This window comes from Lottia gigantea (assembly GCF_000327385.1).
Source record: "Lottia gigantea unplaced genomic scaffold LOTGIsca_44, whole genome shotgun sequence".
Lineage (NCBI taxonomy): Eukaryota > Metazoa > Mollusca > Gastropoda > Lottiidae > Lottia > Lottia gigantea.
In genome coordinates, this window is record NW_008709540.1 from 32,434 (window position 1) to 57,547 (window position 25,114).

General features: G+C 32.4%; 1 protein-coding gene across 1 annotated transcript; it reads right to left on the reverse strand.

Moving 5' to 3' along the window:
• Positions 1-163: 163 nt before the first annotated feature.
• Positions 164-25,088, reverse strand: LOTGIDRAFT_233795 (hypothetical protein; the record flags this gene model as incomplete). Its single annotated transcript, XM_009060674.1, has 42 exons — positions 25,054-25,088; positions 23,970-24,220; positions 23,392-23,485; positions 21,906-22,073; positions 21,425-21,686; positions 21,040-21,172; positions 20,578-20,660; positions 20,258-20,389; positions 19,780-19,896; positions 19,273-19,353; positions 18,611-18,759; positions 18,183-18,286; positions 17,638-17,658; positions 16,946-16,966; positions 16,808-16,828; positions 16,133-16,276; positions 15,626-15,810; positions 15,301-15,450; positions 14,725-14,852; positions 14,124-14,298; positions 13,707-13,817; positions 13,334-13,411; positions 12,928-13,053; positions 12,367-12,471; positions 11,300-11,416; positions 10,336-10,383; positions 8,137-8,301; positions 7,630-7,836; positions 7,059-7,229; positions 6,646-6,774; positions 6,123-6,242; positions 5,643-5,750; positions 5,146-5,321; positions 4,513-4,738; positions 4,062-4,174; positions 3,530-3,689; positions 2,993-3,066; positions 2,525-2,615; positions 1,962-2,042; positions 1,439-1,592; positions 826-983; positions 164-265 (listed from the first exon to the last, which is right to left on the reverse strand). The coding sequence occupies exons 1-42, from the start codon at positions 25,080-25,082 to the stop codon at positions 164-166; spliced, it is 5,268 nt and encodes a 1,755-aa protein (XP_009058922.1). The 5' UTR covers positions 25,083-25,088.
• Positions 25,089-25,114: the final 26 nt, after the last annotated feature.

A 25,114-nucleotide genomic window follows, 5' to 3' on the forward strand; every position in this document is an offset into this window, starting at 1 on the left:
TTGCCTGAAAAACTTGCTTTCGGGGCTGCGAGGATGGGGGGTGGGGGTGGTCTCCTTTGGCTCCGTCACTGACTGACGGCAATTATTGAGCTACAGCATTCCATCTAAAAGGTGCTGTTGAGTGGACATGCTCCGTCGGAAAGCTCCATTGGAACTCGGAGGTTTACAGAAGGACCCATTCTTCCCTCAGTTCCTTTCGTTTCCTTTCTCTTAAATGTACGTTAGGAACTCTGATACAATCTTTGGCTTTATGGGAGTCCCAGGCCTGAAATTGATTTTAAAATGATGATATACAGCTTTATTTCAAAACGTTTAAAATATCACAGTAGTGGGTTGTGGTATAAAAAATGATAAATAACAATTCTCAATAAAATAATCAATAAATAGAAAATCAAGCGACGTGGATGTGAATGGTTTAGACGTAGAAAAAGTATTATTTTATTTGAATACCGGTGACATTATTCTTTACAGGGATTTGAAAGGGGTTTGTATCCTTTTGAATGTTTATTAAGACCTGTATATGTCCAACATGGCGGTCAAGCCTCGATAATGATACCAATATGGGTGGATGCTGGATATAGAAGTAAACCTGAATCAATACACTAACAAAACAAGAGAGGCTTGACAATTTCTTTTTAATCTATGATAAGTTGGGTCACCGTCTGGTCATTAAGGGTGAAAACAGGTTGCTAAATATCTGACTTGTTTCACAGACTTAAGAATTAGTATTATTTGCCCACTGTATAGTGTATTGTAACAAGAGAATATACTGTCTGTGTGTTGCACTATGTCTGTGATATGATACAAGACTGATCAATGTTCCACCTGAACTAAGGCAGGGAAAGTTCTCATTCTTAACCGTTCTACTTCAGCACGTAATACAGCCACTTCCTGGGCCTGTGCCTTGGCTAAATCTACTAATTTTCGTCTCTGTACTATTTCTTTATATCTTTTCTCTGCTCCTGTATCTAGTCTTCTTTCAGCTGTAAATAAATCAAATTAGGATTAATGCCTGTTCTATATCTTGTTGGTCCAATAAAATTTAGTTTTATACTCTCCTGTTCTGAATCAAATATGGCCAACAAGGCATAACTTATTGGGCCAAAGAAATTCCATGGAGTATTAGAGGCAACTCCCATTATTCTGTACCTTAATGTACTAAAATGTTGTTCTAGCAGTGCATCTTTTAAGGGTAATGAAGCCAGCAGTGTGTAGTGAGAGAATATTGTCCAATATTGTGCATTAAGTTCCTTAGATATTTCCCAAGCGTTGACAGATCTTTATCATGCACATCCTGCATCACATAGAACCCCCTTTTTACCTCGCCCTTTTTGTTCTGCATGAATAATGGAAAAACAGAAGCAAGTGATTTGTTGATTCCCCACAGATCCTTCCTAAAGCAAAGGGAGGTAACTTATCATTCACAAATCAGACCTACCATTAACATCATCAATATGTTTTCTTTCATTAACTGAAACATTAATCTCAGTCAGTTGACTATCTAGGTCTTGATTAGAAGATTCCTTAGTTCGTATCGTCTTATTTAAATCTTTTAATATTTTTCTTTTTTCACTGACGTTCTTCTCATGTGTCTGAAATAATTATAATAATAGATCTGTAAGGGAGGCTGTCAGTCAAGCAAAATGCATACTTTACAAAATGCTTTCTGCCACTTGGAGAAGTGAGCTCGACATCTTTCAGAGGGCAACATGTTTCTAAGTTTTGCCTTTTAAATTTGCTATCATTTTACATAGTAAAAGAATAGTCTGTGGGACCCCTGGATTAATTTGTGACCCCCTCACCTAATGTTTCCTAGATACTCCACTGCAAAAGGGTCCACATACATGTAGTTTAATAATAACAATTTGGTAACTGGGTTTGTTAACCAAGTCATCTTCAACAGAAAGCCATATATTGTCTTATTAAAAGTCTATAACAACTGTAACAGAGCTTTTATTTACCTTTTTGAGTAGTTGTAAGGTTTGCTCCAAAATTAAAATATCTTGAGTTTTCTTCGATACATAATCTTTCTCACTCAGATACTATAAATATATATATATATACATTGGATTAGTATCAAACATAATTATTACTATTTTATTTCTATATATCACAGAGTATTTTAAAATGACGAGTTGTCAATTTAACATTCAAACACAGATAATTCTAGACACACATGTATTTAAAGGTTCAAATTTCGATGGAGAGCTGTGAACACTAACACTGATTGGCTTAGCTAAATTCCTGTTTCTGAGACAAAAGTATGATTGGTCCAAAAAAATGATGCATCTGTCCCTTTAACCTCCTCCTAAGCAGAAGCAGAAATGTAGACGTAAAACTCCTGGCCTTGTAGTTACATATCAAGGGTAGGTGTTGGAGTGGAAAGCGCTCCTTAAAAGTGAAATTGAGGCCAGTGAATGAGTACAATTAAATTGGTCAGGAATAATTACCAGTGTTCTCTCTAATTCAACGCTACAATAAAAAATACATGTGCATTTTCATAATAATGATTGGGATAACTTACAGCTTGTATTTCTCTAGTAACCTTCATAAACTGTATATCTTTCATTTTATTCTGTAGATCATCCATTTCCATTAACATTCTCTTGTGTTCCCTGCAAGTACAATAAACATCTTAAACCCTCTAGTCTGCTAGACTAATACCTTGCCTGCAATAGCCACCTTCTTTGAAACACAGAATGCAGCGATTTGATTGGATTGTACACTAGAAAATACAGCCAAGCAGTCTGTAAACAATAAGCCATAATGTTTACAGTCTGTCTGTATGAAATTGCATGTCCTTTTCATTTACCAGTTGTTGCTATATACAATAATGCTACGAAGTGCAGGTTTTGTATTGACTGAAGTCATTTCAATTCGTACAATTCCATGGTGTACTCTGTAAGTGAAACATGCTTTTAAAGGAGTAATAATTTGACACAGTAGAAGTTTAAAGTAAGATAGACATAAATAATGGATATTGGCAGTTTACCATTCTAACTGTATTATTCCTTTTCTAAAATCTTTACTGTCCATCATACTAGCTATCTTCTTCTCTCCATATTGCTAAAAACAAATCATTAGTTTCAGTTGATAGATGTAGAATGTAGTCAATAAGAATATATTTAGTTATTTTAAACATAAAATGTCTTCGATATTAGTTTCGATAATGAATGGAGGTTCAGATTGCAGTCAAAGACATGTCTTAACACAAATTCTAAACAAAAATTGCTTCTATATTAGTTTCAATAAAGAATGACAGAGACAGAATGCTATACAAGAACATATTTTTACAGTTGTTTTAAAGGATAGCCTAGAAAGACAATCAATATACTGTAAGTTGTCATGTTTTCAGAATTCAAACTTTCAAAATGGATTTAAATTGTTCCTATCTTGTTTTGTTTGTTAGATGACATCATTCCTCACTATTCCAGTCAATTAAAGTAAAAAGTACAAATTTTCAGTAAAGTACAATTCTTTTGAAATATTCTATTGATAAGTTTATTAAGTATCTGAAAGTATATCTTACTTTAATAGTTTTATTCAGGTCTTCTACCACACTGCGATGTAAGAGAGCACTAGGTTTAAAATCATGGACAAATCTTCCTGCATCAACTTCTACTTGACCTTGTTTTAATAATAACTGAACTTCTAAATTAATTGTAAATCTTTGACGGTCTTCTCTTAATCTGAAATAAATAACATGAAAATATCTTAAAATGTACTGACAATAATTAAATTAAGTTAATGAAACAGTTTGGCCAAGGACTAGCTGGAAGAAAAGATCTTCATACACCTAAGTGCTTATCCTTGTAGAATATAGTTGTATTTGTTTCTTTCCAAGTTTTTGTAATATTCTATGTAATGGTTCTTTCTTTCTTTGAACCCTTGAGCACTCTCAATCGTGCAGCTGTAAATGGGTTTGTATCATCAAGGGAAGATCAGTGGCAAGAGGTTTGGTCGTGGACGAACATCTGGTAGAAAATATCCTTGCCAATTAATAAGTGACACATAATGCTTATTGCCATAAAAGTAAGTAAATAAATATAAACTGTGCTAACCTGTTTATTTGTGTCATTATATCTTCAGTTTCATTTCTCAAACTATCTTCCTCTTCTTGTCGTTTTTGTAAAAATGCATTCATTTCAGCTAGAACTAAAGCTTTAGTTTTTACCTGTAAATACGAACAAAAAAAAAAACTTAATACATTTACAAAACAGGCTTATCACATTGAATGTCATTTTTCTTATCTTCCCCTCAACTGAAGGTTGATTTTATTCCAATTTGAATTAGAAATTTGAAAACAGTGAGATAACAGTGTGGTATTGAGGAGGAAAAAGAAGGATTTATTGATCCTGTATTGAATACAGTGTATTTATAATTTCAACATAGTAGGATAAATAATGACATTGGGATCATGTTTTTCCACCAAGAACTGCCAAAATCCAACAACATCATAAACAAATTTCAAGATTAATTGTAGGGTAAGTGTTAAAAAGATTTGATACTCACCAGTTGTTCACTCTCTATTTTTTCCCGTCGATAATGACAAAGACGTTCCCAGATCTGGACTTCCAAGTTCTCTGGCATGTTAGATTGTCTGTCCAGTTCCTCTATAGCTTGTTCCATGGCTATTTTACTCTGAGCATTTTGACGTGCTGTAGATGGTCGTTCAGCGAATGGATTGGGAGCTGACGGATCTAAAACTGGTGTATCTGCTCCTTTAAACTTCTGACCTCTATAATATTTAAATTGACACAATTGTATTTATACTCTCACATCAAATAGTCTCACATATTGTTGTTTTGAAGAGGAAGGGGGGTGGGGGAGTGGTTTAAATTCATCAAATAGTCTCACATATTGTTGATGCTGTTAGACAAAGTTTTGAGAGGGTGGGGGGGTGGGGGGGAGGGAGGAGGGGGGAGTGGTTTAAATTCAATTGTTTTCAGACTCCCACATGAAATATGGGAACAAATTTGTTTTGCCCCTGTTAGTCAGTTTAATAAAGAAAGAGTTGTTTTGTTGAAGTAAAAGAACTATGTGATTGTATAATAGAAATTGGCAAGTTAAATCATCATGATTCATGTTAATGAAAGAATTATATAAATTCAACCTCCAGTTGTCTTGAATAAAGAGTTAACCTACCTAGGCCTCTTTTTAAATAATTTAAATAAAGTATCAGCCATTACAGCAGAAACATCGTTAAATTCTCTTCGGAAAGTTTTATCCATTAATTTATCTTCCGCCAACAATCGATCATAATCGTCGCGGAATTTCTCCAGGTTTTTCTTCGACTCATTCACAGCTTCTGTAGTCAATTGCTAAAATGGTTCCATTTTCAAATTTCAATAAAAAATCTAGTAATGGTTTTTTACTAATTTATCATTTCATCGAAACAACCTTACAGAAGATGGTTGGTTGGTAAATGACATCTGCTTCCTGTTAACACATGGCTGATATCACAGACTACCCCCTCATAAGACAATAACGCCCTCTTCCCTACTCATTCTTAGCATTATTGACCAGGGGAAACCATACTTGAATATCCATACTTTCTCAAATATTTATTTCATTTCTCCAAATACACTCTTCTTAAACTTTTGCCTCAAACTGGAACCTTAGCATCTAAAACTGTAGCTTACCTTCAAAACTCTCTTGTGTTCTAATTTAGCATTTAGTTCATGTTCTTGTATTTCTAATTCCTCTTCTAATAATAAATTATACCTCAACCTGTTGATCTTTAGATCTTCCTATAATTAATATAAAACATTCCCTTAACCCTTTTCACAGAGAAACACAGAGTCCTTGATTCAACAAATTTAAACAAAGATAAAACCAGATTTTAAAATATACGACAATTTGTTCATTATGATTGAAATTGTTTTCAAATATTGATTAAACACCAACAAAAACTGAGTCTTTGATAAGTATTAATTAAAACTAATAAAGTTATTGTCTATTTCATGCATTTCCAATGTAGTATTTAAAAAAGGTTTTGAGGTTTTGAGACAAAAATTCTTAGACCATTCTTCTTCAACCATGACAAATGATTCTCTATAAAAAATAATAAAGATTTCACTAGACTTAAAATCAACAATACTGATTATAATTTCTGTATATACCTGATATAAAACCATCATAACTTTCACTTTCTTCATAAACAATTGATTTAAAACTTCATCAAAACCAGTCATATTATCAGCTATCACCTGTTCTAATTTACGTAACTCTGTTTCTAATTGCTGAAAAATAAGATTTTACCAGTCGATTAAAACATAAATATAAAAAGCAAAAATTGTCTAAAATATTGCTTTCTCAGTTAGAGCCCCTAGAAAAATGGTTTGTACCCCCATTTGATTTTCAAAAATATAAAATGTGTTTTTTACTTGTTTTTGCACAGAAATACAGGTCAAAATGCACCAAGTGTATTCTATCATTAAAAAATTTTCTTTCGGGACACTAATCTTAATATTTTTTTTTATCTCAACCTTGACAATATTGTATCTCAATTAAAACAGTATGCTCCTGACCCTGTCATTGCAGTTTGGGTCTCTGTTTATTGTCTGGATGGTAACAGAAGACAACTGTAGAAAAATGAAATAAAACCTAACACCTGTCTTTAAATCAGAGAGTTTAGATTCCTACCTTTCTGTATTTTTCTCTTTCTTCCTTCAAATCCTGAACTTTCTTTTCATATTCTTTAGCTGATTTCACCTCCTCTTCTGTCCATTCTTCAGACTCTTTCGTTGTCATAAATAATGGTTTAGGGACATCCTGTAAAATATATATATATAAATTGAATAACCTTAGTTGTAGATTATATTCAAATAAAGAGTTGACCAATTTACCAAAAATAAATGCATTACAAACTCTCTGTGGATCCTCTGAAAGGGTGGACTCTCTGAAAGAGATTCCAAGTTAACAAACCCAAATATAAAATAAATGTTACTAGCTAAGTGAATGCTGTGAATCTGAAAGGGATGTTGACTAACATTAGCAATTTTTAAAAGTTAAATCTTGTTACTTCAATATAAACCTAGCAAAAATTTCAATCCCACCTTTTTGAGTTCATCTTCTTTTTTAATTTCCAGTACTCCTCCCATCATCATGTCTAACGCTCTCTCTCGGATATTATCTCCCTTTTCACGAAGTTTTCTTTCTTCTTCTGCTTTCTGTTTGGCTTCAGCTTGTTTCTTCTGTTCAGGAGTCAGGAACTTCTCCACTGTAACCTAAAATGCAAAAGAAAAAATGAAATGAATTTTTTAATAATCATAATAAATTTACAATTTAGAAATGTGGACTCCTAAAAGTGATGCTGAGATGGCGTACTCATATACCATGCAGAACCATCTCTGAAAGGGATATCCTGTTACAGAATTAAATTATCCAGGAAAGATCAATGTCAAAGGTTTGACCAGGGATCACCTGCTTTGCTAGTTGTTATTCTTGTAAAGTTATTGCCAGGAGTTTTGATCAAGGTCCAGCTGATAGACAGAATCCTTGAGAACTTAACTTATTATCCTTGTAAGTTAACTATGGACGATTATTTACAAAATTTCTGATTTACAAAATCAAATCATCGTACATGAAAAAAATTGGACTGAAAAAATGAAAACATTCAAAGCATACCTCGGAATCTTTGACTGTAAGAAGTAATTCTGGTTTTTCTAAAACACCCAGTTCAGGTTCGACTACTGTTTCCTTTAAATCTAAATCTTCTATAATTTTCTTTATTCTTTTATTTTTATCTTTTATTTTCTGAATTTCTTGTTCTTTTTTCTGGTAAACTTCATCAAATTCCTTGTTAAATGTTACTTTTATTCTGTACAGAGCATCCTACAATCAGAAAAAATACAGGTGTTAATAGTTATGTTGTTGGACAATAATATTTCCAGACACTTGAAGTTCTGAACTGCAATATGAAACCTGAAATCCCCAAAAAAGTTTGGCTATAAATTGGTAGCAGCTAATGAACTTTTCATAATGAAGTATATCAAATTGAAAAATGGTATCAGGTGTCTAGAAGAGTAAACATACCATGCCTTGCACCACACCTGCCTTTTCTGAAATTATTTTTAAAAAAGCATCATTTCAAGTAAAGCTTACAAATAATCTATATAATTTATAGTAGCTCACCTCCAATAGAACTATCTGTGAAATCTTCTGTTCACGACTGTGTAGATCAAACTGACTATAGAATAAATCACTACCTCCACCATACAGGGCACCCAGACTACCAGTTGTAGACGGTTGTTCTGTATTATTCTCCTCCAATTCTTCTCCTTCTAAAACCTCTTCATCCTACAGCAATAATAATAAAATATACCCAGGGGAATAGGTTGGGGGAGGGACGTTGATACAGATAGACCCCCTCAATTTCTAAATGTTTTTAAGGCAACCTCTTCCCAAAAACATGAATCAACTTTTCAACATTTTTGCCAGGCATACAAAAGCATTTCAGTTTCATGCAAGATAAGTTTCTGTGGTCACTGGTCAGAGAAACCTTCATTTCATTTCATTTCACATCTACCCAAGGATACAAAAGGGCTCATCCCATTTGAATAATTTGAAGAATGCATACAATAAAATAACAATGACCTAATTTCTGTACACTAAAAGCAGGAACACTGAAATACTAATAGATCTAAATCTAACTGATAAAATACTTTAATATTATAAACCCAACAGATGCCTAAAAGTATAACATTTAATATATAGAAACTGGAGTATTATTGTTAAACTCTGAAGCTATGACAATGTAGATGTTTATTATCATACAGGTGAGTAAAAAAGGCACTGAATATAAACCTTAACACATCATATACTGTAATACCTACAACATCATTTATGGTGCCGTGACATCATAGCCATTACCAGTTGCGTATGGTTGTGAATAATGAAAGTGGACAGAGTTTCGAACACAACTCACAACTCAGTTAAATGAGAATTCTTTTTTGCAACCATACGTCACGGTGATCACTCTGGTGTGAAGACACCTAGTGTTTAGTGAACATGCTTGACGGTAATTTTAATACTTCATAGTTCTCAATAATGAATTATGTTTAAAAAACAAAATAATAGGTCTACAAGCCTTAAAAATGAAAGGTAGAAAAATAAGCATTGTCAATGTAGGCAAATTAAGTCCTTTTTGTTACTTAGTTTTTGAAGTGTGTCCTACCCCTTATATAAGAATTGTACCCTGTCATGAAGTAAATATCAGTCCCTATCCTCCCCTGCAAACTTCTAGCTTTTCATCCATAACTTTGTCATATATGATAAAATATCACCTTCAGAAATTGAAATACGTCTTATATATTTCTCAAAAAAATTAAGATAAAAAACAAAGCTGACTAAAACAATAATGGTACAGGTACTTGTAAAAACAGCTGTTTGTCTATAATATTCTATAAGCTAGTGTCAAAATAAATAAAATATAAAGAATGGACAATATCAAAACTATTCTGTTGTTTACAATATCAATATCTAGGCCTGTTATCATCAGATGATTTTTTCTTCAAGAGTATTTACATTCTGCATTTCTTTTTTTTCACTTTTATGACAATACTTTCAAGTACAAATATTCAAATATCAAGGCTCAGACTTGAAAAAATCATCTGATTGAAAACAGGATTTTTAACTTACTGGAGATTTACTTTCGCTAAAAGCACTCTCAGAACCACTGGCTTGCTTTTAAATATTTAAAAATGACAGAATTTTACAGTCAGATAGTAAGAATAGAAAGATCAAATCAGTAGACTTCTGTCTCTTAAAGATATTATCAAAATTTATTGTCACAGTAAAATTTCTACATGGCAATATTTTAATCACAACATTGTTTATGAAATTGGCTTATGTACCAAAATATCTAAAGTGGAATGTAGAGTTAAGTTTAAGTATCAAAAACTCAAAATCAACACCAAGCAGTGTCGCCAGCTGGTAAATAGGATCCTCATGAACCTTAGTTGTTATCCTTGTAAAAGCATTATCGAGAGGTTTGGCCAACTACCAGCTGATAAACGGTATCCTTGTGAATCTTCTCACCTGCATTACTGACAAGGAGACAGCAGAATATGGAATATCATAAAATATAAAAATTTCTCACTGCCAGAGAAACAATAGGAATAGAAATGAAATGAATGGAGTTTTACTTCCTACTTTTCTGCACCATGTGGGCTAATGAAGACGGGCAACGTCATGCAGGGTGCAATGAGGAAAATTTTGCCAGGACAGTGGCATAAGCCTTCTCTTTTTTTTGATTTCCAAATGTAGAGGGATCTTTAATGTACACAGTCTGTATCAGGAATAGAAGACATAAGATATAAATCATTAACTTACTGCAGTAGATGTTGATTTTAAAGTTGGTTCTAAAACAGCTTTAGTTGCCTAAAATAGAAAATATTCGTTGTCTTGATGTAACAAATATTACTAAAAAGACTCATAAATACAACATATCACAATGTATTCATTGGTCAACATATCCCATTGTATTCATTGGTCAACATATCCCATTGTATTCATTGGTCAACATATCCCATTGTATTCATTGGTCAACATATCGCATTGTATTCATTGGTCAACATATCACAATGTATTCATTGGTCAACATATCACATTGTATTCATTGGTCAACATATCACAATGTATTCATTGGTCAACATATCGCATTGTATTCATTGGTCAACATATCCCATTGTATTCATTGGTCAACATATCATATTGTATTCATTGGTCAACATATCCCATTGTATTCATTGGTCAACATATCGCATTATATTCATTGGTCAACATATCACAATGTATTCATTGGTCAACATATCGCATTGTATTCATTGGTCAACATATCCCATTGTATTCATTGGTCAACATATCGCATTGTATTCATTGGTCAACATATCACAATGTATTCATTGGTCAACATATCCCATTGTATTCATTGGTCAACATATCACAATGTATTCATTGGTCAACATATCGCATTATATTCATTGGTCAACATATCACAATGTATTCATTGGTCAACATATCACATTGTATTCATTGGTCAACATATCACAATGTATTCATTGGTCAACATATCGCATTGTATTCATTGGTCAACATATCACATTGTATTCATTGGTCAACATATCCCATTGTATTCATTGGTCAACATATCGCATTGTATTCATTGGTCAACATATCACAATGTATTCATTGGTCAACATATCACATTGTATTCATTGGTCAACATATCACAATGTATTCCTTGGTCAACATATCACATTGCTTTAGTTCCCAGTCATGAGTCTAAAATACTTACCTCTGCAGCAGATATTTCCATCTGTCTCCTGGTCTGAACTGTTTCTAATAACTCCAGGCTTTCCTTACGTCTATCTTTCAGAGGAAAGTTAGCCACCTCCAGCGAGGAATTATACGCCTGCAAATAACATATACAATAATAATATATTTATAGATGGAAACTATCTTATACCATAATTGGTCTCATGGGTAACCCAGAATCACACTCCCTGTGCATCGAAGGAATTTAGGGAAATTTTGTAGCTTTTGTATGTGGATCATCCATAGTTATACGTCATATTTACAGAATTTTGATTTTCTAGTCTTTGTATGTGTATCAGGTACACTTATAGCTTCTATTTACACCATTCTGATTTTCTAGTCTTTATATGTGTATCAGGTACACTTATAGCTTCTATTAACACCATTCTGATTTTCTAGTCTTTGTATGTGTATCAGGTACACTTATAGCTTCTATTTACACCATTCTGATTTTCTAGTCTTTGTATGTGTATCAGGGACACTTATTGCTTCTATTTACACCATTCTGATTTTCTAGTCTTTGTATGTGTATCAGGGACACTTATAGCTTCTATTTACACCATTCTGATTTTCTAGTCTTTGTATGTGTATCAGGGACACTTATAGCTTCTATTTACACCATTCTGATTTTCTAGTCTTTGTATGTGTATCAGTGACACTTATAGCTTCTATTTACACCATTCTGATTTTCTAGTCTTTGTATGTGTATCAGTGACACTTATAACTTCTATTTACACCATTCTGATATTCTAGTCTTTGTATGTGTATTAGAGACACTTATAGCTTCTATTTACACCATTCTGATTTTCTAGTCTTTGTATGTGTATTAGAGACACTTATAGCTTCTATTTACACCATTCTGATTTTCTAGTCTTTGTATGTGTATCAGTGACACTTATAGCTTCTATTTACACCATTCTGATTTTCTAGTCTTTGTATGTGTATCAGTGACACTTATAGCTTCTATTTACACCATTCTGATTTTCTAGTCTTTGTATGTGTATCAGGGACACTTATAGCTTCTATTAAAACATAAAATATTGTTACCTGTATAGAGCGACCTTTAACCTTCATATCTTCCCAGCATTCCTTGTAAATCATTTCACGTAGATACATCTTCGCCAGATTCTCAAATTCTATTTCCTCACGCACCTATATCAAAAAAATACTTTCATTTGAAAAATATGACTAATTATCTAAATAGGACAAACCTAAAATAAAATCAGGTTCTAGATATATGAGAACATTCTTGTATATTCCTAATGGACAATGGCTCAACTTGCATCTTTCTGACATACAATCATCATCAGTACAGATGATTTTTAACTTTCCAATAGGATCTTTAAGTGTGTGGGAACGAAAGGGAATGAGCAAGAGTTAGAAATCAGTTGCAGATGTTTAGACACCACAAAACTTGGTATTTTGCGCCTATGAATGGCAAAAACTTCAATAAATATTCCTTCATTGTATGCAAGTCTCAAGAGGCCATGAAAATTCTCGAGATTTTTTTTAAGTGCATAATTTCATTGACATTGAAAAGGATAGATTGATCAATCAGATTACATGCAGATAACACCAAATCATCAGCCTGTCGAGATTATAACGTACCCTTTGAACTTCTGCCTCTCCCAGTGCCTGTAGTCGTGTCTGTTCATCAATATCAAGATCAAATTCATGTCTGTTTAGTTTCTCAATGTCTGGTTGTGATTCATTCAATAACATCATTTGTTGAATCTAAAAAAATACAAGGAAAGAGTGAAAAGATGAACAATACAAGCTAATAAAAATGAAGAATGCCAAGCAATGTGCATTAGGAAATATTTTATGAGCACCATTTTACCTTAAAAAGATATCCCTACCCTTACTTTGTGTGCACTTCTTTTGTTGAAGTGGTTTCATCTAGTATAATACAGAGAAAATAATTTATTCTTCACCAACTGCTGAAAGATCTTTAATGTGTAGTAACTTTAGAGCAAGAAACCTCTCCTATCACCGAATTATGACAACTACTCACTGATTTTCTGATGTCTCTAATCTGACATCGTAAATTATGTTTTTTATCTGCGTATTGTTTATCTTCTTCTAGTATAGCCTAAAATAGAAATATTTTGACTGCAAGTTTGGCTCGGAATACCCCTAAGGACCTAATAAGCATTTCCTTCAATGCTTAAATGATTACTGATTTTTACTATTGTTTATTTGGTTATGTTATCTTAAATAAATACTGAGATAAATCTTGTGACGATTTAGAAAAAATAAGGAATTGAACCAAACATAAAGTTCTGTGTTAAAAATATGTATTTCTTTTCAAAAAGAGTATGTCTATTTCAGTTAGTGTTTGGTAAGAAAGATTTGTTATTAGTATCAAGTAATTAATAATATTTTACCAGAATTTGGTTATCCTCTAGCCAAGTATTATCAATACGTTTTGTCGGAACTGGTGTCGTAAATATTTCTTCATTTTCTAAAGCTGCCTGTTTCTCTTGTTCTATCTTCTCCTGAAAATAACAATTCATATATTGATGAAAATACAAAATAAACATAGATATATTGACCTCTTTTAAGAGCCAATTAACCCAAATAATAATAAATATATTATAAAATATAGAATAAGTTGTAGATATATAATCATTCACATGCAATATAAAAGCAAGGCATGGCATGTAGATAATCAACTCAACACATAAATAGCAAACCAATCTGGACTAGCATGGTGGCTTTCTTACTGACTACCCCATAATACAACATCAGAGATAAAACCTACACAGCAGAAGCTTTAAGTAAATACTCACAAAATAACATACCCTTTCTTCTCTATCTAAAGTAGAGTTAGTTCTAGAGGCTGAGGCAGGATGGACCCATCCTGTCATGGCGGCCATTGCTGCATCTTCCTGTTGTTGGGGTCCCATCAATCTCATCTTTCTACTTCGAGCATTTTCTATCGCTGATTTTGCTTTCGTCATTCCAGTTGACGTGAAACTAGAAATTTCAAGTTGATAAATAAATTTAAAATATATATGAAAGAGAAAATATAGACCTATAGAAATTGTCATTCATGTAATGGTTAAGTTCTTCTTTACATCATGATATCAGTTGAATTCTTGACATAACAATTTAACCAATCGAAAACTTTGTTTTTAGGGGGCTGACAATTAATATCCAATGCTTAACAAATATCTAAAAATTTCTCACACAATCAGTAACCTCAATCTCTAATCAAACAGAGCATTTGATTGGCTGAATATTCTATGACCTAGAACATTTATTACATGATAATGTCATGAGATCATGGATGGCTAGTGGAGTCGTCCACAGAAAAAAAACACAAAAACGTCCTCTTAATCTGTTTTATTTTTATCAAGATATTTTGATATAAATTGAAATTAATATTCTATATGGACTTACTTCCAGAAAGAGGCTGTCAGGACGCCATCGAAACCGACAGTAAATAATTTCTGTCCGTCCTCAGAGAAACAGATTTCACGTACTCCATTATAATTATATTCATGTGGTGTTATATAAACTGTTTTATCCTGTAAAATAACATACACATAGTCAAGAGCAAGAGTTATTATGACAGCTGATAATGATATCTATTGTTAAATATTTCTAGAGATATGGGATCAATCAAGCTCCATCCTTGTTTTGCTCCTATTAGATAAGAAGACCTATAGTAGACCTTGTTGGTATATAATTTATGTTTTATTCTCTTGCCATTACATCTGATGACGACACGTGTATATTGTGTTGAAACGTTATGTGCCCAACCTTATTAAAGAAGTGTGTTATATTCCATAATATTGTCTTGTGTTTTTGTTATATGTGCTCCTCGATTCTATATGTCGTTCTAATCTTATATCTATAGAATCAACGAGTTTCACCAATTTCAGGAAAAAGTCATATTTGGCTGATATTTCACATCACTTGATATCTTGACAACAATTCTTGAAACAGAGAGATACAAATATAAAGATAACATACCATGGTTCCAATGGATCTGAAGATGACGTTCCCATCAGTGCTGTATGATGCCAACCATTTCCCATGTGGTGAGAGAACCAGATGTCCTCCAGGAAGCTGATGTCCTGGCACATCACTAGCTGGTACTAAATACGATTCAGGACTTGTCAACTGAAAACAAAGATTAATGACATTTTTTTAATGGTATTCTTTTTTAATTTTCAGTTCATGTTTAAAAAAAGAATGAGTTATCCCCAGACATCTGAGTTTGTATTCTTGTACAAAACTGATTGTGTTTTTGTAGTGTTTTCAAGTAAAAACAAGACTGGTATGTAAAAAAACTAACCTTTTTGGGTTTGACATCAGGTAAAGCCATGGAGATGATTTTTTTAGAGTTTTGTGAGATGGTGTAGAGAGTGTTATTTTCACCAATAGAAGCTCCGTATGAAGGTATGGTGAGATGGAGGTTCATCTTCTTGATAGCCTCATCTTTAAATCTTCCCTTTAAACTTTCATGTTTGTCTTTTATATCTTCAATAAAATAAATAGAAATATAATAATAATACAAGTAATATATCTGGAGGGGCAATTTTGTGTTTAGTTGCAGTTTTGATTTGATATAGGTCAGCCACGTTTTCTGGAGGGCAATCAATAATTTTGGGGGAGCTATGACCCCCTCCACCCTCCCTGTAGCTATGGGCCTGGAATATACTACTCCTTTCTTTAATTTTAGATAAATAGGGTGCAAAAATTAAAGGAAGGAGCCGTGTATCCATTGTAGTGCTTCATTTCCTATTGAGATAATATGTTCGTAAGATTCACTGAAAATCATGGCTTAGAGAAATAGGCGTACCTGTAGTAATATCAGCAGGAATGGTAAAATATATTAGTTTATTGGCACCAGATCGTTTATCAGTATGGGTACTGGTTGTCACGACAACTTTTACATCTTTATTACTGTTTATACACGTCATAGCTATAATATCTCCTTCAAATTCTACAATATATAAATACAGTCATAGCTATAATATCTCCTTCAAATTCTACAATATATAAATACAGTCATAGCTATAATATCTCCTTCAAATTCTACAATATATAAATACAGTCATAGCTATAATATCTCCTTCAAATTCTACAATATATAAATACAGTCATAGCTATAATATCTCCTTCAAATTCTACAATATATAAATACAGTCATAGCTATAATATCTCCTTCAAATTCTACAATATATAAATACAGTCATAGCTATAATATCTCCTCCAAATTCTACAATATATAAATACAGTCATAGCTATAATATCTCCTTCAAATTCTACAATATATAAATACAGTCATAGCTATAATATCTCCTTCAAATTCTACAATATATAAATACAGTCATAGCTATAATATCTCCTTCAAATTCTACAATATATAAATACAGTCATAGCTATAATATCTCCTTCAAATTCTACAATATATAAATACAGTCATAGCTATAATATCTCCTTCAAATTCTACAATATATAAATACAGTCATACCTATAATATCTCCTTCAAATTCTACAATATATAAATACAGTCATAGCTATAATATCTCCTTCAAATTCTACAATATATAAATACAGTCATAGCTATAATATCTCCTTCAAATTCTACAATATATAAATACAGTCATACCTATAATATCTCCTTCAAATTCTACAATATATAAATACAGTCATAGCTATAATATCTCCTTCAAATTCTACAATATATAAATACAGTCATAGCTATCATATCTCCTTCAAATTCTACAATATATAAATACAGTCATAGCAATAATATCTCCTTCAAATTCTACAATATATAAATACAGTCATAGCTATAATATCTCCTTCAAATTCAATAAATATATAAATACAGTCATAGCTATAATATCTCCTTCAAATTCTACAATATATAAATACAGTCATAGCTATAATATCTCCTTCAAATTCTACAATATATAAATACAGTCATAGCTATAATATCTCCTTCAAATTCTACAATATATAAATACAGTCATAGCTATAATATCTCCTTCAAATTCAATAAATATATAAATACAGTCATAGCTATAATATCTCCTTCAAATTCTACAATGTATAAATACAGTCATAGCTATAATATCTCCTTCAAATTCTACAATATATAAATACAGTCATAGCTATAATATCTCCTTCAAATTCTACAATGTATAAATACAGTCATAGCTATAATATCTCCTTCAAATTCTACAATATATAAATACAGTCATAGCTATAATATCTCCTTCAAATTCTACAATATATAAATACAGTCATAGCTATAATATCTCCTTCAAATTCTACAATATATAAATACAGTCATACCTATAATATCTCCTTCAAATTCTACAATATATAAATACAGTCATAGCTATAATATCTCCTTCAAATTCTACAATGTATAAATACAGTCATAGCTATAATATCTCCTTCAAATTCTACAATATATAAATACAGTCATAGCTATAATATCTCCTTCAAATTCTACAATATATAAATACAGTCATAGCTATAATATCTCCTTCAAATTCTACAATATATAAATACAGTCATAGCAATAATATCTCCTTCAAATTCTACAATATATAAATACAGTCATAGCTACAATATCTCCTTCAAATTCTACAATATATATACAAACATCTTGTCATTGATCTTTGCAATTGATTTTACAAAAATTCCAGTTAGATTCTTTAAAAAGCTGAGTTATTATTGTCCTTAATAGATTTGAGAAATTCTCCCTTTCTTTCCTAGTGCTGTACTACTGTATGTATCATTCCATCTTTACATTATATGCTGTTAGAAAATCAATTCGTTTACATGAAAGAAATATTGTCAAATTTTGAAATGAAAACTTAATAAATTCTCACCAGTATATCCTAATACATCAAACCTAGTAGAGGGTCTACCATCTATAATATAAACATGTTGATCATTACCAGCTACTAATAAATAGTCTCCATCAGATGAAAACCTGAAAATATTACCAAATTTAATATTCTATAGTTTTACACCTTACTGGGCTGGGGGAATGGAGTTTTACACTACATTTAAGATTTACTATGTTTCTTGTTCCAGACCAGAAATACTGATCTACACCTCTGATTTTATTTGGGTTTATGAAATAAACAATTATTTAAATAATAAGAATCTAACATTCTGCTGTTCACAGCTCTTTGGGTTGAAGACAAGAAATGAAGTTTAAATAACAACAAACAGGGCTCCATATGCTAATCTAACCAGCCCAATAGCTGATGATATGAAATGAGGTTTTTACAAGATACTTCAATAAACTTACTGTAAATGTGTGATAGGAACTCGAGCCATTCTGATTCTATCTACTATACGAGGAGACTGGAAGTTAGTGTAGTCTATAAAGTAGACAAATCCAGTCTGTGTTCCTACTGCTACCAGATGAGTCATTGGACTACATGATAAACTAACAGTCTGAAATAAAGAGTATGTATTTAATGTTATTTAATGAGTATGTAGATCAGACAACAGAAAGTCTAATGTAAGTTTTTTGTTCAAGAACCATACATCTGATTAAATAAAGGAACACAATTTTATGGTATACTACTCCTTAGTTTTATTACACACTACGTTTCATCACTCCACATTGTCATCATCATCAGACTACTCCTTAGTTTTATTATACACTATGTTTCATAAGCTGTTATATCAAACAACAATGAAATAGATCTGGTCATCAAAAGCCTTTATAAATGAATTTTATGTCCAACTTTCTATTCCAGTTTGGGTTAATGAAGATGGACAACAGCATGCAGTGTGCAATGTGGGCATTTTGCAAAAATAGTGAGAGCGTGAACTTGTAGCGTCTTGGTTCATTGTCTCATTGAATGACCAATGGATAAAAAACGAGCGTGATAGCTAGAATTTAGCTCTATCAGCTGGTGAAGCAAACTAATATTCTGCGTTCCATTAAATGGGAATATTTACCGTAGTTTCCAGAGACAGAGTTGATAATAACATTCCTCTATCATACGACCATGCCTGTATTTCACCATCTTCTCTCACACTCTGAAATATATAGTAGTTAATAACATCATTCATCTTTTATAATAATAAATATCTTCACTGTTAATAATAGTGCTCAATACACTAGTATAGCAACAACCACTAGGTCTAACAATTGTAGTCTAACTAATGGAATGTTTAACTATTGGAATGTCTAACTAATGGAATGTCTAGCTTTTGGAATGTCTAACTAATGGGAGAACACCCATGAAAACATCAGACTATTTTGTTTCTGTGTGGTTAAAACCATGCCCCCTTAGCAATAAAAAGATGGAACCGTGGTTCACTTTATCTAAAAATCCTCTTGAAGGAATCTCAATTCTTGCAATTTCTTTCCCCTGACCATTCCACAAATTCTTTGAATAAGATTTAATAGGTTAATAACTTTCCCCCCTTTCCTACACCCAACAAAACTATAAGTATACTTACAATCAGAATATCTGAGGGTGTGGCTAAACACCCGATTCCCACAAACTGACCAAAGTGACTTGATTTTAATCTATTGGCACAAGTAGATTCATCAGGCGTATACAAGAATAACGAGCCCTGAAAAATACAAAAATGGGGTTGGTCATTCTTACTGTGTCTTAGTGGAAAAACATGATGGTTTATTTTTTCCGACAATTGTTTTGAAATTTATGAATGGAGCTTTATTGGACATGATATGAAGTTTCACATCAAATTGTTCTGAACCTTAGTCGAGATGAATTAGTTGTACAGTTCTGTTTCTTTTTGGGATAAAATATTGAAATGGCTTACTACAGCCTTTTTTTCTCCTGTTAGCTTATGAGGTATTGACAACAAATGCACATATAACTATATTTTTGAAGACTTTGCCTAGCGAACAAAACACAAGGTGTCTGATGTGACTATTTTATAAAATCAGTAATCAAATTTCAATCTTTACCTGACTAGAGCCGAGCACTATATTTTTATAAGATGGATTAAAACTCATACTGGTAACTGGTTCACCGATAACACAATGTTCTAAGATACGGAATTCATTTCCTTTAATATCAATCAATCTCAGTACTCCATCCTGTAACAACAGAACATATTATACAAACTTTATTTTGAGTAATTTAACACTAGACACCACTCTTCCTGCCATATGACAAGCTTTCATTTCTAGATGATGTTGTGTAAATATTACACCTTTCGGCTTCTGGTTGATAAATCCTAATATCAACTGTAACCAAATATCATGAATTGTTTATGAGTGCTTACCTCGCCTGCAGCGTATAGACCTTTTCTATGTAAGCCTAGTGTAGTTAAACAGCCTTGTAATAATAGATTGTCATCCTCTTCAGCTGAAAGACAGACAGTAGCAGATTAAATACAGGAATCAGGTCAAACAAATAATGTTAAGTAAAGAATAATTGACAGAGAAATTATTTCCAATTGACGAGGGATCTCAAATTTGCATAGCCTGCAGCACATAGGCCTCAATTTATAGTCTTATTTAGATGCTTTTTCATGTCAGCCCCTCCAGCTGCATACCCGACAGTTAGAAAGGGGTTTGAACATCTGTAGGTATTATCTGGATTATTTTGGGATAGAATCCCTGATGTGATTTGATATAAATGATTATAAATCCTTTCAACCCTCGACAGGTTCACCTGCCACAAACTAATGCAATATATACCCGAATGATGTCATTTTACTTTTATTACTTGGAGTTTATCGTACCTATTGGTTGTATATCTGTTAAAGTTGTTTTTCTACTACCAGGTTCTACGGCACTAGATGCTCGGGTATGAGCTGTTTCTGGTCGTTTTGGTGGATAATACATAACTCTAGCTTTAAATACTTCATCATTTACCTAAACATAGAGTGAACAATCTATATAAATATATCTCTAACTACCAATTAAGATTTGAGTTCAATTCTTCTAGTAAGTCATCAGTGGACATGGGTAATATATATATGTTTTGAACCCTTTCAAGAATATGGTATAAATATTGTTTTGTATTACATGTAAATCGAAATTCTTTGGATTAATCTAATTGTTATTATGATAAACATTGCTTGTTAATCCGTTAACATCCAGCACAGTACTAAAGTGTTTACTTACTTTCAATAGTTGTCCCCCTTGACAGCCGATAAAAACATCACCTGTTGGTGTCCAGGCTTGTGAAACAGGTGAACATCGTTCTAGTTTATCTTGTATAGTTTGTAAATATTCTGTATTATCTCCTATCAGACCAGCAATGGCCGCTTTCGGTACGTCGACTGTATATCGACTCATTCTAGTGGAGGCCCGAGTTGGTGATCTATCTTGATCCTTTTCATCATCAATTTCTTGTGAGGGGTCAGCCACCGGTACTCGCACTTTACTATAATATAAAGGAATTTTATATACAACAAGTTCTAATTAAATAGAATGAATATAGACTACCAGTACCAAATAAACATCATAAGTCATGTGGACTATTAAAAAGATATGGAAACTTGATTAATCAAGTCGCATAAACAGAAACCAAACCAAATCTTGCCTCAAAAAAGAAATGTGACTAAATTAAACTTCTAGATATTATTTTAGAGAACTGACTTACTGTGGTAAGATGACATATTGATCATTACATTGTTCAGTCTGCCAGATTGTAATGGAGTCGACTGTAGTTAGACAGAGTTGACGCCAGTTACACGGATCAAATCCTAAACTGGTTGGAACTTCTGATCCAATATGAACTGTGGCTAGTTTGATTCCTTTCTCATAATTCCTGAAATTAATATCAGGCATTTCATTGGAACAGGACTTTCTCAAAGGTTTACTACAGGACTTTCTCAAAGGTTTGGAACAGGACTTTCTCAAAGGTTTGGAACAGGACTTTCTCAAAGGTTTAGAACAGGACTTTCTCAATAGTTTAGAACAGGACTTTCTCAAAGGTTTAGAACAGGACTTTCTCAAAGGTTTAGAACAGGACTTTCTCAAAGGTTTAGAACAGGACTTTCTCAAAGGTTTGGAACAGGACTTTCTCAAAGGTTTAGAACAGAATATTCTCAAAGGTTTAGAACAGGACATTCTCAAAGGTTTAGAACAGGACATTCTCAAAGGTTTAGAACAGGACTTTCTCACAGGTTTAGAACAGGACTTTCTCAAAGGTTTAAAACAGAACTTTCTCAAAGGTTTGGAACTGGACTTTCTCAAAGTTTTGGAACAGGACTTTCTCAAAGGTTTGGAACAGGACTTTCTCAAAGGTTTATAACAGGACTTTCTCAAAGGTTTATAACAGGACTTTCTCAAAGGTTTAGAACAGGACTTTCTCAAAGGTTTAGAACAGGACTTTCTCAAAGTTTAGAACAGGACTTTCTCAAAGGTTTGGAACAGGATTTTCTAAAAGGTTTGGAACAAGACTTTCTCAAAGGTTTGGAACAGGACTTTCTCAAAGGTTTGGAACAGGACTTTCTCAAAGGTTTGGAACAGGACTTTCTCAAAGGTTTACTACAGGACTTTCTCAAAGGTTTGGAACAGGACTTTCTCAAAGGTTTGGAACAGGAGTTTCTCAAAGGTTTGGAACAGGACTTTCTCAAAGGTTTACTACAGGACTTTCTCAAAGGTTTACTACAGGACTTTCTCAAAGGTTTACTACAGGACTTTCTCAAAGCAGGTAATTTTTGAAATTTTTGTGGAAAAAATAAGGTACTTTGTAGTCTAGCAAAAAATAAGGGAGATAATTTTCAATAACAAGTTTAAAATTTTGATCTTCTTAAGATAATTTGATAAATATTAAATTAATAATAACAAAATATACATAAAATATTTAATTTACAAAATATTAGACTATTTCAATGAGCTATTGTGGTAAAAACTCTTAAATTTCAATTGAAATGATGTGTCAAGGGAGATAACTACAATAAAAAATAATTTTGTGTCTTAATATAGTGATTAGAGATATGGCAAGCAAATTGCAATGAAGAAATAGCTAGGAAGACAACAGTGTAGATAATCTTGCCTATTCTCTACCGAGTGTTCGAATAGGTGATTGTATGTAGGACATGGGGCTTGTTGAAATTAAAGAGTTGCAGAATTATGCCTACCATAAAATAAGTTCGAAATCTGGTAGTCCAGAAATAGCTGCTAAATATTCACTGTTAGAGAATGTCAATTTCTGATATTCTAACTTGGCGCCATCTGAAATAACAAAATTATAAAAAATAACTTAAACATAGTAGGTGGGTATGTCTATGTTTCAACTAAGCTTATAATACAAAAATTCAATAGATACTAATCAACATATTTCAGTTTTCAGAAAAATGTAAATCTTACTCAATAAAAAAATTATAAGATTTAGAAGTACAGTACAGTAGTAAGAGTAACCATATGTTTGAAACATACATTCTAAACAATTTATTCCTGATACTGGTGCCTTGTCTATAAATAGAATTCAATAAAAAAACCAAACAGTTTAGGCCAATGTAAGAATTCAGAAACAATGGTTTGAAGCCTTCACATACCAAAAAATAACATGAATAATGTAAAATCTTTTCCTGCATCAAAATTTAAATGTCAAAGCCTAGAAAAAACTTGGTAGTGCTTTTCATGAGTTCTAAATTTATTTCAAAATCTGTTTCTTTAAAATAACAGTAAAAACACAGAAGAATATATTATAACTAACCTTGTAAGACCATATGTTCTCTAAATGTAGGGTAGGTATAAATATAGATTTTAGGATTTATACAATATTCAGCTATTGCTATGTGTTTGTTTAATTTATGAACAGCTATGGGTCCTACACCTTGTCCTTTAAAAGCGAACACTGTTTCCACTCCATCTTCAGCTATTATTTTAATATTCCGACCACATTGATAACATAGAACATCACCGTCGATATACTGAGCTTCTCCACCATTGTACCCTTGACACCACCTAAAATATAAATAAATTACCTAACTTACTGGTACAACCTTAGCTATGGCTAGACTGAAATATCAACATTTTTAGAACAATTTTTGATGTACCGTACAATAGATCTAATCTTGAAAATGCCAAGTAACCGGTAGACCAAAACATTTTCCTCTATTCCAGCCTCTGATAAATTGAAAGATTTTTTTATTAGCATCACGGGGGTCACAGATTCACGTGATACTAACAATACGAAAGTTACGGTGAGTTACAGTAATCTAATATTATGTTACGTTAGTAAAAATGCATCTTTGGAGGTGTGGGTAAATCATCATAACATAGGGCCTAGTTTTTCTGACTCTACTCCAACTGATAACTGTCAAAATATCACTGTCTGATTTTCAGAGGCTGGAATATTGGCACTCGGCAGACGTTTCGGACTAGGCCTAGTCTAAAGCTAAGTAAATCTTAACAAAGTTGCAGATTGTTTGCATAACCCCAAGGTAGCATAGATCTATTTTGGTTATGGTAGGAATTTGTTGTTTTTTCAACAAACATAACTCTATAGTACTAGTACTCAGTAAAAGGGAAACCTGTCCTGTCCTGAGGCTGAATATGCAATCTTCTAAGTGGTTTGTTATTTTCTAATGAAAGGGTAGAGGCATAGCGATAACGGAATATATTCCTCAAAATTGTAATAATGTGTACAGTTTATTTAGTTATCAAATTAGATCTAGTTCGATTTCTTCAGTTCAGTGATTATTTCGAATTGAATCTAAATGTAATGTCAGAATATCACCTGATTGACAATGAAAATGTTAGAATTAAAATAAAAATCTACAAGAAAATTGACTCACGCAAGGTCCAAATTTCCAACGTTGTCCATTTTTGTGTAGATCTCAAATGAAGATAGTGATT